This window comes from Cyanistes caeruleus, chromosome 1 (genome assembly GCF_971803275.1).
Source record: "Cyanistes caeruleus chromosome 1, bCyaCae1.hap1.1, whole genome shotgun sequence".
Classification (NCBI taxonomy): Eukaryota; Metazoa; Chordata; class Aves; order Passeriformes; family Paridae; genus Cyanistes; species Cyanistes caeruleus.
The window spans coordinates 124,512,536-124,531,239 of NC_141701.1; the positions used below are offsets into that span (position 1 = coordinate 124,512,536).

Consider the following 18,704-nt stretch of genomic DNA (forward strand, 5'->3'; position numbering starts at 1 on the left):
AGATTAGAGTGAAATGACACAGAATGACCCATGTTTATGCATACATAGATATCACCACCCATGATGAGATTCGATGGTTGCTTTGTTGATGTGATGGTCAGTCTTGATCTGTCAGAGGTGAGGAAGCCCCTGAAACATATATTTCAGTAGGTTGATATATGTTCAGTTTCAGGTAGAAACACCCAGGTACCTCCCCTGGGGTGGGGGTTTACACTGACTATTGAAACACTGTGGATCATGTTCAGTCCCCTGATGGAAGGCCCCAGAAATGAGTCTGGGGGAACTTCGGGGATCTTTGACGGTTTATGACATCTTCTAAGACATTACAGCTCCTTCTCACATCCGCTTGGTTTAGCCATTATTCCCCATCAGAAGGGATGAATGCCTTGAGGCCTGTGTCTGAATGTCCTGGTACTTCCCCACGAGCAGAGTTTTATGCCTGAGCGAGTTATGGAACGGAGGACATTGGCATGATGGAAAGCATTATCCCATGTAGCAAGATCTGCTTCTTAGCAGCCTCTTCCCTTGGCTCAAACCCCAGCTTGTTGCTAAAGACAGGTTTGCTGTGCTCCTCCCCTAGTGCTCACCCCCTCTGCACCTGGGCTCTTCATAGGTTTTGCCACCACACACCCAAAACCTCTCCTCCTCCCCTTCAATTGGGGCATGCAAACCTGGCCTCAGCAAAGCACCTGCTGCTTTTGCAAATGGCCAATTGTATGAGTCATTAACCATTAACATTTCAGTCTCTCACAACTGTTGTGCAAATTAATTTCATCCCTGTTAAAGAAGATCGTTCCACTTACCAGAAAACTGAGCAATACTTGAAAATGTGGAACATTACTGGCATAAAAAGTGTTCAGGTTCTTGAAGTACAGTTTTGTTTTGTCACTCTTACACACCCATAGGCTACATATTTTGACAGACTGTAACAAAATAGCAAGATAGGTCAGCCTTTAATCATGATTGATGTTTCCTTTATATTGTAAAGTTTTTAACAGTTTAGTTCAAAGCACGTAAAAAATAAAAAAAAAAACCGAACCCTTTTCTGTAGAATAATCCATTCCCTTTCCTGTACCAACAAAACCAGTGTTAAAAAGAAGGAGCAGACTTCAAACTTACTTTTGGTCATGTCTTATAAAAAGCTGAGAGAAATCTAAATAATTTTCTCTGGGAGAGAGAGAAAATATACATAAAAACAGGCTGTGATTCAGTTTCTTGCAGTTCTAATGTGGCAAAATTGTCATTAAATATGTACTTGTTTAATAATCTAAAATTTACTTACATTGTGGAAGAAACTAGAATGGCCAAGAGAGTAGTTCATTAATCTTCTGTTTGCTGCTGTATGGATAAGCAGATGAGCTTTACCACTTTGAAACAGGAATGCAGGTGGAAGATATGAACTAGGGGTTGGGTTTTCTATTATTAGAGAAATTGTAATATTGACTAGAATAATAAGACTTGTCTTGCTTATGAAGATTTCAGTATAATTTCTCTGAAGTTCTTTATTTAGCTCCATTACTATCTTTTAAAGTTGTAATACAATCCTCTGTTCAATAAAAGATAATAGTGCATGATAGAATCGTATACATTATATTTAAATTACAAGAAATCAAAACCTCACCTGAAATATTTACTTAATCCTGTGTTACAAGATTTAGATTTATAGATCTAAATTTTCTAGTAATCTTTGAGTGCATTGATAATGCTGGGGTTTGTGGCTGACCCCAAAATATCTGAATTTGACACACTATGTTCTGAGTTACTCAAAAATATATATCTATTTTAACTTCATATAAATCAAAGAGTTTGTTTTATGGAGTGCTAATAAGTGAGTCAATTTAAAGCAGCCTTTTAAATAAAGAAAAATAAAAGAAAGGAAAGGCTATCAAAAGAGAAGACACAAAGGCTTTTTTGTTTTAGTAACAGGATGAAAAGAAATTACAAAGTATTTTTATGAATACTACATCAAGGTTTTGTTGTCTTTTTGTTTTGTTGAGGTTTTTTGTTTGGGGGTTTTCTTGGAAATTTTGTGAGTTTTCTTGTTTGTGGGTTTTAGTTTAGCGTGGGTGTTTTTTGTTTTGGGTGTTTTTGTTGGATTTTTGTTTTGGTTTGGTTTTTGTTTTGTTTTTTTTGTTTGTTTGTTTTTTTTATTTAATTGATCATCCATGTGTAGAAAGGAGTGGGAAAATACATGCACCCAGATTTTTCAAAGGCACCAAATGGAAATTCAGGGCTTAGTTAACATTTCTTTGTAAACAAAAGGTTTCTAAATTTCTTCATATTCATTGACATAAATAGAGCAATTGATCCCAGGTGAGTGTGGCAGTGTGCTAACTAAACTGCAGATATAGAAGGAGCATATGTCAGATCACTTCCATGCATAGACTCGAGAAATCTGACCTGAACTGGGCCTGAACCCTTCTGGTTGTTAAAGTTGCTTTGAGAATATGCCATTTATCTGAGAGCAGGTTCTCAAAAATGGTTTCCAAATATTTTCAGATTTTCTGTGTAAAACCTTTGGAAATTCCTGTAAATTTTTTCATTGGAGGTGTGTCTTTTCCTTATTACTCTTCTCTTCCCAACTCTGTATAGGCTGCCAGGTTGGGCATCTTTATACCCCTCTGATGCTATACCAGGAATTGCTAGCTCTTATACAAACAAGTTTCTGGAAATGGCCAGTACTGCAATACCTCTTCTTACTTTGTGATTTTAAGAGTCATTCAGTAGATTTTAACAACAATTAAGTAGTCTTTCATATTTAATTTGAAATAATTAAAAGTAGGATTTGTACTTTCGACGTGTTTTAAAGTAATCTACGTTTATGTTTCATTCTTTTCTACTTCCAGCTTATACAGATTCTGTTGTTTTCATGTTAGAAGCACAATGTGCTGTGCCTGTGTCAGAGAACAGTTTATACAAGTGGAGAATGTGTTCATATCTGATTCCTAAGCGGAAATAATGAATTCTAATTCAGTGTCTTTTGTTGTGGTTGTTTAGCTTTTTTTTTTTTTTTTGGTTGTTACAGAATAATAATTACTCATGGGAGTTCACAAAGAGTACATATGCTTATTCAAAATGGTGCTGTTGGTGTTCTGATTGTATTTAACAGTATGCAATAAATCTGGTAAAACAGAAGTGCAGTCTTTATGTATTTAAAAAGAAAAAAGTGTAAATTCTGCCTGCTGTCGTGATAAACTAAGCAATTTACCGGTGTTTAATCCAGTTTTATTTTCCTGTGGAACCTGTTAATGAACTTCAAGATGCAGGTCTCATTGCCCATTTAAAATATGTCTATGAGTGAATTACCTGGTAATACAGCTCTCCTACTGCAAAATATCTAAAGATTGTTAGATCTGGAATTTTTATTTTCTTCTACTATCTCATCTGTCATCAGCTACAGTAGGCATTTGCCTTTACTTTTAACCAGCTTAAGGCAAGCTACATTTTTGTCTTGCCTCTTCTTCATGATGGGATTGCCCTGCTTGCACATTCTACTACTCTGCAGGATAAAGATGTTAACTGTGAATCAGAAATCATACAGAAAGTGTAAAACATGAAATAAAATCGATACATTTTTCTGAGGCATGTCACTGGTTAAGTGACAAAAATATTCTGATAGTCACTGAAAAAGAAAAGTCAAAGGTACATTTGAACCTGTCAGTTCAACACATTCCTGTTATCCCTTTAGGGGATATCATACAACTTGACACCAACATTTAAGCTTTGAAAATTATGAGCTCATCTATTTCAAATGGGATGTCACATGTTCCCAAGCCTTTGCCATTACTTATAGTGGAAGACAGGATGATCACTTTTGTCACATATTGATAGTGAATAAGATCTTTCTTTTTTTCTTTTCTTTTTTTTTTTTTTCTTGTTTCAGAATGAAGAACAAATTTTGGTATTTTGAATTTGGCACTTCGGAAACTTTCTCAGCCACCTGTAAGAAGCTGCATGAATCTGTAGAAATAGAAGTAAGAAACTAATTGTTGCCTTTATCCTTGAAATGTCACTAGTTTGGCTGAAATGCAGGGAACAAGGGTGCAGAGTGCCTGAATCCAACAAGGCAAAGCAGTGCACATCCTTTCGACCCTATATTCCAAAATATTATTTTTATCATGTCTATTTGTAGTGTAGCCCTGCACACTGGAACAAAGTTCAGTTTGATGATTAGTGAAGTCTTAATACAGTAGACAAGGTCAAAAGGTGAAGTATAACATTAGAAATCAATAGGGAGTGTGGCTAGGTCAGATGGAAAAATGAAAAGACTGTTGGAGGAGTGAGAGCTGCTGCAGGATTAAAATAAAAAAAAAATAATCTTATTATTTCTAGGTCCCAAGGTTTTATAACCTTTAAAACTCAATTCCCTAAAATTGTACTTACTTTCCTGAATAAAGGTTAAAGAATATATATATTTTTTGAATTATTCCCCTTCATTAAATAGCTTTGCTCTCTGCACATGGGGTCATCTTTCCATTATACATTGAACATTAACTAAAAAGACACAGGATACTTACAGAAAAAAATAGGAATTTAAAATGATGTGCCATTGCCACTTTGATGGCTGCTAGAATAAGTGGCTAAATTACATAAACTGTTTGGGCATCTGATGTTTATGAATAAGTACATGAAAAATGAGAAATGAGTGAAGATACAAACCTGAGAATTTAGGTTAAATAATGAAATCATTTCTCAAGAGAATTATGGTGCTTTTCCTTTACAGTAGTAATGAGAAACTGCATATGTCAATGGAATATTTGTATAGTACCATGAGGCACTCAGAGGGGTCTGGTGGGAGCTGTGAGAGTCCAGTCAAAGCCTCCTAAAGGGTGAAGTCTGAAATGATCTCTCTGAAAGGACCATGCACCTGGTAGCAGAACAGCAGCAAAGAATACTGAGACTGAAACTGTAAGACCAGCCATGCCACACTTGCCTGTTAGTGAAAATCTGCTTCTCACATGTTAGATTAAAATGTAATAAAAATAAAACAAAACCCCACCAAAAGCCTTATGGGGGAAAAAAGTGTATCACCCTTGCTTCCCAAGAGAGTGCTTATCACACGAGTTTAAGGCAATGTAGCATGAAAAATATTTTATTAGTTATTGGAAGAAATGCTTACCTGGTTTGATGAGATTTAAATAAAGTGCAAGTTAAATGTACCTTTTGATTAAATACAAATTGAAGAGCAGGCTTTCCCAATAAAATACTGATATCTAGAGAAAGTTATACATATCCTGATACATACTAAGATGTGAACTTTAACCATATAATTTTAACCATAGAAAGGGTAATTAAATGTTAACATCTCAAAGCAAAGAATAGGTATAGAAGTTTGTGGTGCTGCTGCTATCAGTTGTATAATTATTACCTATTCATGTCATTAACTATTATTACCAATAAAGTGTTACATTGCCAGGATGAGGCACGTTTGTTAATACTCACTTCATCTATCCTGGTCATTACCATTAGTCATACAATTAGGAACAAATAGCTTTGTTTCCAGAGTTTACAAGGAGATGGTTATTTGCATATTTATTTACAATGAGTAAATTAAAATGCTTGCTTGTATCTAATGTTTCTTGTTTGAACATTATCAGCATTTTAGTCTGATTTTTAACCTGATGCCCCATGGGGACGTCACCGTAAATGGGAGGTTGATGCATGAGACCACATTTCACTCCAAATAAAATGCACAAAGGATGTGTTTGCTCTGCAGCCAAATTTTGAATGAACAAAGCCTGAGAAGATTAAGGATCTGTATCTCTGAACAGTGAGACGGTGATCAAATGTTCTCTGGGCAAATATTTGTTTAGCCTTGTATTTGATTTCTAACCTACTTAAGCTTGGTTTTTCTGACATACATTCTTGAGTCATGTTCTGTATGTTTTCTTCTGTGTGAGTGTGAGATGCAGAACAAAGTTGGACACAATTCTTACGTTATCCAGAATAAGATGCATTTTTGTTTTCAAAATGGGATGCAAGAAGTTGAGGAGAGGTTCTAAAGGGAAAGAAACCAAAATTAAACAAACAAAAACTAAGACAAAATTAAGTATTTCTTTCAATAATGATGTGTCAGTAAACAAGGCTGAAGAATTTACAGTTTAGATAACTTTGCAGTTTATTTCCACTTCAGAAAAAAGAAGATACATGAAAGATATTAATGAGAATAGTTATAGATGTGGTGTAAGTAGGGGTGGCAGGTATCATACCTGAGTGCTGTAAAAGCATAGTGGGAGCAGTGTAAGCCTTCTGTACAATCTGGTGTTAATGGGTATGGGAAGTGGAGTTTAAAACATTCCTGTACACTTGTCTGATATTGTCCTTGGTTTCACAGAAAACCCTTAATATCAGCTCTTTTCAGTCATAGATAAATATTTTCTCAACAGAGAGATGATCTGAAAATAGTTTATATGATAAACAAAGTATAAACAATAATACCCAAGAAGAGAATGAGGCCAGGAAAGAAGGCAAAAAAGATTTAGAAGAGCTAGTGTTTATTTCTTGTCTATTTTAAACCACATTTTAAAAACGTGGTTTTTTTAAACAACATCATTGCATTATTTGTAATAAAAAGAAGAAAGGAAAGGAGCAGAACACATGTATTTTTTTGTAGTATATGAATGTGTTAGAACTATGCAGAGCTACCTGTAGGGCAAACTTTTTTGTCTGTGTACGAACAAAAGAAATGCTCCTTTCCTAATTCAGAAAGTTGCTCATCACTGGGGGACTCTGAGGCCTCACCACATAATTGTCTTAGTGTACTACCTGCTGTGCTCAATATTGAGTGAAAATGGAAGCTAGACCCCGCACCATCCTATTTCACAATTCTTCTTTTATTTAAATAATTCCAGTCAGTTTGGGGGACGCCAGACCTTTATAAATTAACAGCAGGGAAATACCAAAGGTGTCAGATTGCATATTTATCATCTTTCTCGTGTAATACTTAAATATGTATTAAGAAGTGACTGACATAAATTAGGCAGATTTCAGAAGCCACAGGCCGTGGCTTGTAGAGGACCCCCTTCTGCTTGACATTTCATCCTTGTCAAAGATCAAATTATTTTAATTTAGGCTGCAAATTATAAGAAATGAAGACTTCTTTGTGGGAATTCCCTGTGGTAATCTGACTTTTGTTGTTACTGCTGCTTGTCAGTGTGCAAAAGATATAATATGCATGCAAATAAGGTTAAAAAATATGTACTATCTAATTATCCAGCCAGTACATTCCACTTGAAGACAGTGGGAGGCCTGACACACAGTATGTGTTTGATTCATTGAGGCCTGCAGGGTATTTACACAAGATTACTTTTAATTATGAAATTAATATCTGTTTATCTAGAATGTATAGCAGTAAGTGAGCATACACATGAGCAGAATTTTTAGCAAAATAAATCATCTTAGTATTTAATACATATAAAATATCGAGGAAAACCACAAATTTGCTTCCAAAAATGACAGTGAAAACCTAGGCCTTTGTTCTTGTAAGAAAAATGTTATTAAAAAGTTACACTTTCAATTACAGTAGTTGCAACAATTGCCAATTCACTTTCAGATACGCCTTTTGACTTTAAAGGTTTCCCTGTATGAATATAATCCACGGGTTTAAAATTTGATTCTTGAAGAGCAAATATGAAATGGAAATCTTAGTGTTGAAATTGTTCTCTCTCCAGATGTATGCTCTTCTTAGAAGAATTAAGGTGTATGTGCATTATAATACAGTTCTGTTTTATGATCTCAGAAAGTTTCAGAATAAACAATTATTCACAGTTATTCTTGTGTTGTACTTGGCTTTTCTTCAAAGCTCTGCTAAAAGGTTTAGGCAGAGAGGAGGAAGTGCTAGTGACCCACAGAACAGCAAGCTGCAAGATGTCAGTGGACTATTACTGAGGCATGCTTAATTATTTTTCCAGTTTTCCCCCTTATTGTGTATTGGAATTGCAAAATAATGCGCTTAATCAAATGGATGACTGGATCCTCTACAAGCTTGCAGAACATTGCAGGAGTAGGATCCAATATTTTGAAAATATGCTGCTCTGCACTGTGGTTCATATGACTTGTCAGGATATTAATGTACACTATGTGTGCTGTGAGGAATGAAGCTAATCCATCTCTAGCCAAGGTGCAAGTTCATGAATCCTGGGCAACTCTGGCTGGTTCAGTGAACTGATGAGTAGAGCTGGATGCTTTGCCTTCCACCTGTAGGTTCCACTGTAGTAATAGGAAGTTGCAATTTATTTTCTCCTGTGGAGGGCTCTTCAGTATTTTGCTACATTTTATATGAGATAAGAACTCTAATGTTGGTAGAGAGGAGGACTTAGCTTGAGTAAAATTATAGCCAGTGAAGGCTAGGTGTATGCTATCAAGCTAGGTTTATCTCATCCAGTGTATCTCAGGTGAACTGTACTTGTGAATGCTGGGGTTCAACCACCTGAGAAAATGCTGCAGTTTGTCTTTGGGCAGGCTGATGTGTTAAAATCCCTGAGCCATTTTCCAGAAGTGAAAAATTTAGTCCCCTTAAAAGATATAATTGGAAGCCAGATTTAGCAAAGAAATGTACTTGTATAAAATGTCTTAATGTCCAGGTTTGCTATAGGAAGCATGAGATACACACACTAGTGACACGAGATGGGTATAATTCCATCACTGAAGGGACTACCCACAGACTAAGATTACTTCTGTGTGTCCAGTTAGTCTTGGGAAGTTCTGAGATCACTGATACCTCTTTAGCTCCACATCCTATGTTTTCCCTTAGCAATGATGCATATTTCAGAGAACTGGTTGGTGAAAGTTCTGGGCTAAGAATTGCTGCAGCCACAGCAGGAATTATTGTACCCTCTTCTACTACTTTTACTTCTGGCTAGGAGCTACTAGTCAGCCAAAGCCCTATGCTGATACTCTTGTTGTGCCTTTGGATTGAAACAAATACCTGTGTGGTGTTCTGTGCTCCTGGGGCTTGCTTAGACCCTTTTCCATAAGTCTGTGTATTCTCTGCCTGCAGGAACTTGATATTACATTTGTTGTGGAGGGGACTCAGTTGCAAGAGTGACAAGTATCATTGCAAAATCATAAGGCAGAAAATTTATCTGGAAAAAGCAACAAAAGCTCCAGTTATTGATACAGAAATTTTGGTACTATAAATGTTTTTCTGCTAATAGCTGTAGTGAAGCTAGAAATGTATTTCACTTGGGTCAGTGAACAAGATAACAAGACACTACCAAATGGTCCCCCACTTAGGCAATCAAAAGCTGAATAGCAATCATATTTTACATTCTGAATGATGATCTGTTCTTTTCTCATACCTCCTTTTCAGATACAAGTATATCTCTTAGGTGGTGTAAACATTGAATAAACTATTAGCAGTGTTAAGAATGATGAATTGCTGGGAAAAAAAAATCTGAGAAGAACATTCAGATTTTTCTTTCTCTCTTACTGCTTTCTCTCCCTTTTCTTTTCTCTCTCTTTTTTTTTTTTTTTTTTCCTTCCTTTCTAATCAGTGTGATGGAATTCAGCTGGACTTAATCAATATCTCTCTGGAAGGAATTGCCATTCTAAACATCCCAAGCATGCATGGTGGATCGAATCTTTGGGGAGAAACAAAGAAAAGACGTAGCCACCGTCGGACAGAAAAGAAGAGGTCAGATAAAAGAACCACCGTTACAGATGCCAAGGAATTGAAGTTTGTATGCCAAGGTAAGCTTACAGATTGATATAGGCTATCTGGCTCCCTAATGTCAACTCGGTTATATAATTGACCTTGTCGAGGGAAAGGATAGACAGTTCTTAGATATTTCCTTTATTGTGCGTTTAGCTTTTCTGATGGGAAGCACTGCCACAAGGGCACAAACAAAGATGTACTGCCAATTGCAGTCTCTGTACTTGCAAACCTGCCTCAGATATTACCTGTTAATCACACCATGTGGCACTGTTTGCTACTGGGACATTCAGTCTAGAAGTAGTTGGAGATTTTGGAGTTGGAAAGTGCTTCCTGAGCATTTATAAAGTTTCTTAATGTCATTGTGCATAAAACTCAGAGATAATTGTGCAGTGTTTCTAAAAAGCTTTGGCTAGAGGTGTGGGAAATTACTTCAGAGTAAAAAGAGCAAGCTCTCTATGCATTTTATGTTATTATGCTATAATGCTGTATGAATCCTTGAATACATATGCTGTAGTTGGCTTGCACAGGCACGATCATTTCTTTCTGGGCTCATGTACCTACCTGGTGATTAGATGCACTTACTCAATAAATTTTATTATTAAACATAACCCTTGACAAAACCAATAATAAATAATAATTGCTCTTTTACTCTGAGTCTGAATACTATGCATTGTAACACTTGACTACATGTCACAAGTCTGAGTGATTATAAGCCGTCACTGTTTTCACACCAAAGGAATGAGGAGACCAGACTTTGAAAATGCTTTGGAATTTGTTTGTTTTTATCTGTTTATCCTAGGAAAGGATTCTCTTTTGCTTTAGAGTATCTTCTTGCTTCTCCTTCTTATTCAGACTTTATAAAGATCAGAACTTCAACTGTCTTACGGTGTTAGGATCCTTCTGCTAGTTTTGAATTTTTATTTTTGCATTTCATCAGAAGTAATTTTTAAGTCACTAGTTATAACATAGTTCATTATTATGTGTTGTAATTTTAATTCAGCTAAATTGTCTGGATGACAAAAGTTTAGCAATAAAGTAGTTTTTTATGGCTTAAAGACTGCAATAGGTACTGGCTCAGTTTCTGTGAGCTCTAGCAATTTGACATACGTTCTCAGTATCTCAGTGTGACTTACCAATACACCCTGTCAGCCTAAGTTTCACCAGGCACTAAGCTTCTGCCTACACTACAGTTCTGTATTATGTCCTGGTGTTCAAGGAATGGAGGTTGCTGGGTAAAGGGCTCATCAAATTTTTCCTTTTGTTTTGTTCCTGAACACAGGGAGACAGGACATTTATCCTTTTGATAGTAGTGAAACAAACATCTCACTTTAACTTCTTTAATTACTGAAATTATGTGCATATTTGATACATATGTAACAGTGATTTCAAATCTACTGACTGTAACTGATGTATTAGAAAGGTATTGCTACACTCAATTTCCATTTTCCTGGACAGGATAAAGTAAAACTACATTAAAAATATTAAAGACTGAACAGAACTTCTCATGTTATCTGTTGAAGTGTTCATAATGCAGACATTAAGCACCTTGCTTTAGAAAACCTGTTCTTACTACATACTTTCTGATCACTTTATCTGCACTGTGAATGGAAGTAGCTTCATCCAAAAGGAAATTTTAAAGAGATTGACTTATCAATTTCCAAAACTAGATCACCTCTCACATCACTGAGTACATGGATAGTATTATTGTTTGCATCTTCAGTACCATTCCAGTGCTGAGCAGGAGTACCCTTCTTGGATTTGAGTGGTCCATGTTTATTTTGTTCCAGTTTGCAACACTGAGCAGTCTTGAGCATGCAGAGTGGATTCCTTTTCAAGGTGTGGGGATGGGAGGTACATGCTCTGAGTGCAGGTGCATGTTTAGTCCATGAAACCAGGTTAAAAAAACTCTAAAATGAAGGTAGTGTGAACATTTCAGAACCAATTGATTAGCTTTAGGGCCCACTCCTATTTTATGCTGCAAGGAGCAATAACTTAATTCCGCTAGCTAAGAAAGGTTCTTAGGCTGAGTGTGCTTCTTCTTCAAGTCAGAATTCAAGATTATTGCTGAATAATGGAATTCAATCAATTTTATGTCTAGGCTTCTCAAATAGTTTTGAGAACTCTGAATCTACTCACTGGGGAAATAACTGACTCTCACTTGAAAGCTTTACGATATTTTCACTAGCTGATTATTTTCTTAGGCACTATATACTTTTGGCACATTGTACCTTTTAGTTTGAGGAAAATATTTTGCAAACTATTAATACCTGGTGCAGAGATAGGTACTGCTGTATTGAGAACCATGATAAATACATACCTGCATGTTAACTTTATTCTGAATAAACATCCTTGTAGTTATTTTTATGTCCAAGTAAAACATCTAATCACTTAACAACTAAGCACTGCACTTCCTAGGAGACAGCAATCAATCCTCATATTTTCCTATGGATACACACATACACATATATATATATGTATGTATGTGGATTTTGGTGTTGAATTTTGTTTGTTTTTTATAAATCTTTATGGATCTCCTGAGTAGCATACACATTTAGTTTTAGATTTTTTTTCAATTGCAGTACAACTGTGGGTTTTCCAGCTGTGTATCAATCTGTATTCGTGTCTCTGCTTTGCTGGGTTTATTCTTCACCATAAATACATGAATTGAAGGTTAGTACTCTGGTCCCTTAGGTGGGGTATTTGCATGGGCTGTTGGAAACTGTCTCCTTGCTCTGGGTAGTTTGTTGCCCCCAAGCACATTGAACAGTCCCAAGGAGGACTTCTCAAACTGCTTGAGAAACCTCCATGAGGTCCTGCTGCTGTCTTCTTGTGCTCTGGTGTACAAACCATGTACGTGCAACATGATCATCACTGCAAGAAAAAGGGTCAAATTCTGCCAAATCTTTTTTCTTTCTTATGTATCTGTACCATGCAGGGAAAGTATATTTCTCTAAGCCCACTCCCCTCTTTCTTTTCTTTCCTATTTAGCGTTGCCACCTGTTAATGTAAAAAGGTTTGCATTTTCTTTGCCCTTCCCATTATCTTCCTCTGCACACTCAATAGCCAGACCACAATTTGCACTTTAGGTAATCAAATGGATGTCTGCTTAGAAAACAATCTGATTACGTGCATGAAGTCTGAAAAACGATATATTGAAATTGAGTGGTTTAAAATGTGCATTATTTAAATACATTCCCTGCTTATCTTATTAGGGGTTTGTACATGTATGCTAAAGAGAAACATTTGGCAGTCATTACATATAGGTATGTGTGCCTGTGTGTTGCATTTCTGTCTAACTAATAACATTTTAATATAAAACACGTATGAAAATACATTTGTCTGATTAGCTTATAACTAATTGGAAAAAAACAACCCCAAACATATTTAGCTGAAGTGTACTAAGTATTATCATAATCCTTGTTAGTGGAATAAATACTACAGATTTCATTTCAGCTCCTGTGCAAAAGTAGAGAGGGTCTTCCATCACCTATTATTAGGGTAAAAGTCATATTTTTTTTTATGATTTCATTTAATTTTAATTTCTAATTTATCAGTACAATTTCTATTGTAAAATGTCAATGCATTTGGAAAAAATATAACTACAAATTTATGTGACAATTTGTGAAAGTAGACGACTTAGTGTTTTGACATTATGAATCTCACGCTTGCAATGTTTCCATTTGTTGTTTTATTTAAAATCTTCTAGTATGTACATATCTGTGGTACATCTATCCACAGGCCATTTACAGATTTTATGTGGTACTGTGAACTATCCTTGAACATTATTTAGATAGGACTTCTTTTTGGATATTCACAGATATTGATAAATGTCAGTACTTTGAAAGGATTAACATACTGCATAGAAACAAAGCTCTGAGTTGAGGAACATAAATGCAAATAAGTGCGCTGCTTGGTAGCAAATTCTGTCTAAAACAAGTTAAATCATGATAACATGTTGTACATGAAAAATATATACCCCTTATGTTATAAACAGTTTTCTTTGTCACAGAAATTCTAAATAAAATTTTCAAACCTTTAGTGACAAAAAGAACTCTTTTTTTTTTTTTTTTTTTCAAATATCTCCAGTAAACTTTTTGCTAAATGAAATTTCCCCCAGGGTGGAAGTTGTTATGCTTTGATTTGCTTTCACTGCCGAAGTTGAGTTAGAGGCCTATTCTGAAATGGGATCTCTTTTAAAGTCTCATTAGATTTAATGGCATACGTAACTTGCTTTTGCACGAGGGGTTCCACTCACCTCACTGGACTCATGCTTGAAGACAATATCTATGAACTGTTAACAGGTGAAACCTTTAGACTATCAATATTTCAGTGAAATACTTTTTTCAGGTTTGTTTTGTACATCACCAGGCACTGATACTTAACCAAGACCTTACCAAGTTGATCTGTGCAGCTTGTTAAGAGCTGCAGTGAGCTGTCACTCCGCAGACTACTAGATAAATTCAATGTGCATTCATGTCACAGCACCTAGGCATAAACCAAGCTTACCAATATGATTCAATAACCCTGTGTGGAAATCTCTTAATAACTGCATTATGACTTTCTGAATGGAAATGCGGGAGCTTTGGAGATGGAATAATGTGTATGCAGACAGTTCACTGCGGTTAAAAGCAGTTCAAGACATGCAGAGACTGTGAAGGCCTTAAAACACTTCAAAATATCCGTAAATATTAAGAGAATAGAAAATGCCTTTCTTATTAGGTGTCAAATTCCACTCTACAGGGAGAGAGAAGCTTCCCTATAGATAGGGGATTGCTGACATCCTCCCTAAACAGCTTATAACTTTGTGAGCTAGCTGTCTAATTTAATTTATGGAGGTCTTTCATAACCTGTACTCTGGCTAGGTGATCTTTCCTTGTTAAAAAAGTTGAAACTATATACTATATATACAGTCTGTATAATATATACATTAAATATACCCTGTGTATATTCATTGTTGATGGACTTTGTGTTATTTTTGACATGGTGAGGTATGTATAGAAAACTCTTTATAGTAATATTTTTATTAAATGTTATTGACAATATCATGGCTACATAAGGTAATAGCCCTTACTTTGTATCTTGTTTAGACAGCTTTTTACAACGAAGACATCAACACCTTACCACACACAAAAAAAAAGCTTATTAGAGATATTTCATAGCTAGTCTATGTTAAGACATTCAACTTTTAACATTAGTCTAAATATTAGAAAAAAATTGTAAATTTATTCAAACAGTATTTTTTTTTCTTGTCCATACATGTTCCACATCTGTTCTGAAACTTTAAAGGGCACATACTTCTGTGTAGAAATTTTTGTTACTATTTTGGGAGTGTGTGTTGTTTACAGTAAAGGAGATGATTGTGAGAACTGTTAAAGTTAGTGTGGCATTAACTTCAGTGTCTAAAATATCAACCCTGTTGTCAGTAGATAGAGTCACTTCAGGAAAATTATTCATCCTGCATCCAAATAAATACCTAATGTAGACAGAATAAAATGCTTATTGGAGGTGACTCCCTTTCCAGTTAAGGAGTAGGTTGGGTTAGACACCTCCCCTTCTGCCAAGTAGACGGTGAGTGAGATGAATTTCTGTATGTTCTACTTGTGGTGATAGTTCAGCAAATACTTGAACAGTCCTTGGAGCAGGAATGGGAATTTGGCAGCACTGCCAGATAAGACTTGTTGAACTGAATCATGATTGCTTCCATAGATGTGGTGCTGGTGTAAAAACCAAAGGATGTAAGATATAAACATCACAGTTTTCCCATAGTAACAAATTTCTTTGTGGTAGAGCTGTAATTTTCCTAACTCAAAACTTGGATTTTGGCTGATTGTCTAAGGGAAGGGTTGATACTCAGATTTTTTTGTCTCATATTAGCTAATGAAGATTCTGTGGCCTTGGCTCCTTATTTTTGCTTCATGCTCATATTTACTGGAATGACATATTCAAATATCAAAAAGGGCTAAATGGCATTTTGTCCTAACTGTGTAGTTAAATTGTGCATAGCACCGTTAATTTGTAAGATCTGTGTTCAAACATTTACTTTAAAGTAAAGCTTTTAGAGATAGTACATATTTCCTAATACGAGAATGTGGGCTGGAATGCTATGATTTTATTGTGTTACTGAAAAGGAGTTTTCCTGTCTTCTGTTCCACCCCCACTACCCCCTATGCCCCCATTCCCAGAAGTAAAGTTTAGTTTCATTATCTTACTCTCTCTTTTCTTTAAAAGAGGCTGTGTTCCGTCCAAGCCTTACTCATACAAGTATCATCATCAGTGTGCAGGACAGAGCCCATAATTCATAACACAGTTTTAATCTTTCAGAAATATAAATACAATGTCTTTTGGCTGTGAAACATGGAGTTTATTGTTATTAGAAATTAATAGGACCTTAAAAATGGCTTGATAGTCTGATTTGCTTTTATATTTATCAAGCATGTGTATATGTTTCTGTGCAATATAGATCATAGTAGAAAAACAATTTCCTTTTATTTACAAGGCAGTTGAGATTGTCATTGTATTATACTTTTTGTGCACGGAATGTTCATTTTCTTTCAAACGTTATTCATCGAAAGAGGATAATTATGGTGTATTTCACAGTCTGCCAGAAGGAAAATGTATCTTTGAAAAGTTTCATTTCCCTTAAGTTGCTCATTTTCTATAGGAAGACAGAGCTATTAAGTAACATACCCATGACAAAGATTGATTAAAATGGCATAAAGGACTATCTTATCTCTAAGTACAGGGCTTTACATGTATAACTCCTATGACATTAAATGCAGTAGGTGAAATTAGCTATTGTATAAAAAAAAATTCACAGTAAATTGGTTCCTACAGAGAAAAAGGTGAGGGTGGAGGGGATGGAATGTTAAGTAGCAACAAGAAGTAGGAAGTTACTTATTGTTTTAGCATAGACCTACAATGTAGCATCCAAATAATCACACCAAGTTCTCTGCTCTCAGCATTACTGAACTATTCTGCTGGGGCTCACTCTGGCTGCTAGAGTGGAAATACCACCTTGCTGGTGTGCATTCTCATATTGGGGCAGCTTCTTAGAGCAGCTCAGACTCCTCTGCAGCGTTCAAGATGGATTTAGCCCAGGTCTGTCTGCCCTGGGACAAAGGGTGTGCCCTAATATGCCCCTTGTGCAGGACCTGTGGCACAGAGCTCAGCACAGGTGTCTGCAGGCTCATATGACCTGTTCCCAGTATTCCCAGTGCTTAACTTGGTTTGCTGGGAGCCCTTGGTAAGCCTTGCACCTCATTAACCCAGGTAAATGAACACTTACCTGTATGACAGCCATTAGTTAAGACATAAATAATAAGGGATATGAATGCAATATCGAGATATTTTGCTGAAGTTTTTTTTCCCCTACCCACTTAGTAACACATACCAATTTTTGTTGCAGAAAAAAACTGATCAGCTCACCCAGGCTTTTTTTTTTTTTTTTTCCTTTTCTTTATAATTGTTTTTCCATTTCTAGTACTGAAGGCAGTGGTTATCCTGCTATTTATCTCTGTAAAGACTTGACTGATTTGAAAATATACCTTGCAGGATGTGAAGCTCTGTAACTGTCTCATTTGTACATGACAGAAGTATAAGTTTGCTTTTCCTGAACTCTTTCTTTGAGTCTTTCCTCCATGTTGATCTTGCTCTGACTATATTTTTGCTACCATGTTTCAAGTACCATGTCATATCTCAAATATAGATATTTGTATAAGAGCATTAGCACAAGGCAAAACTCCTTTTGCTCCATTTGAGTGTAATACCACTGAAATGACCAGATTTATATGAGTGAAAACAAAGTACCATAACTCAGGGCAGAATTTCACATTTTTTTGTATATTAGAATGAGGCTGGAAATAATTAGCAAGTCTCAGATTAAAGCTACTGCTACTAGTCGGAGTGCATGTGTGAGTATTTTAAAAAAGATATGTTTAAGTGACACTTTGAGGTTTGTAATAGTGTAAATATGTGCCTTTTTCTCAAATTCACCAAGAATTCCATTGAAACAAGTGAATTAATTTCTTAAATTCCTCACTGAATATATCTTCTACATTGTATATTGATTTAGGTACACATATGCTTTTTTTTTACATTCTCATTCTCTTTTCGGGCTTAATTTTTATTTTCTCCTCCTGTATAGTGGCAGGAATAACAATTATTGCTGAAGTGAAATGGAACAGAAAGTAGCCCCATCTTAGTTATAAAATAACTGTATCCTAATATGGTACTTTGATACAGAGTTTTTCTTTAATTAACAAAGTGAAAACATCTGTTACTATCTCAACATACATTTTGAGTTTCATATCAGTTTAAAAATTAATGTATTTCTCTGCTTCTGAAGTTTTCAGTTATAAATTACTTGTAAATGTTAGTTTTCTTCTGGAAGCTTACAAAAAGTCAGCAATTAACCAACTACAACAGGTGTTTCCTTTCTTGGGGGAAGGAATGCATATGATTATTGTAATTTAGATTCCTGTGTGAGTTAAGGAATTGGCCTGTTATTAGAAAACATTGCAAGCACATGGAAAATGTTTAAGTAGAAAGGTTGCGTGAATTTCAGACTGACACAGGCTTAACCCCTTCAGTCTCTTTTACCATGTGAATGATACTTGCATAGTTGCATTTATGGCTTAGATTTATAGTAAGAGATTTTTGATGCCAAAGGTATGTTTTTGCATGGTGACCTTTGTATGAAAAGCTTCAATAACAATTTTGCAGTATTCAATTTGTGTAATGGCAGACAAGCATTCCCTAGGAATACTGATAACATATTACTCAGATTGTTTGCTCATTTAACCCTGCCCCAGGTGCCGGAATCTTTAGATTAAAGATACAGAAATAAAAATAGAATAGCCTAGCAGATCATTTTTGGCTGCTGTAACACATAATCATATCCTCTGATCCATTCTAGTTTTCTATTACTTGTTAATAGAAAATTTCAAGTTCCTTGAGTGTCTGCAAAAGGTGTCAGATTGACAGCAATTTAATTTTGAGTAACAACAGGAGAGAGCTTCAGTTAATGCACACATTAGTATTACTGATAAAA

At 35.6% G+C, this 18,704-nt stretch overlaps 1 protein-coding gene across 21 annotated transcripts in view; it reads left to right on the forward strand.

Annotated features, from left to right (window-relative positions):
- Positions 1–18,704, forward strand: part of DGKB (diacylglycerol kinase beta) — a 384,986-nt gene that overhangs the window by 299,889 nt on the left and 66,393 nt on the right. For all 21 annotated transcript variants that reach the window (XM_086855550.1, XM_086855613.1, XM_086855560.1 and 18 more), the window contains 2 exons: positions 3,884–3,974; positions 9,495–9,690. In XM_086855550.1, coding sequence (XP_086711676.1) covers positions 3,884–3,974; positions 9,495–9,690 — 287 coding nt within the window. The remainder of the gene's footprint in view (positions 1–3,883; positions 3,975–9,494; positions 9,691–18,704) is intronic.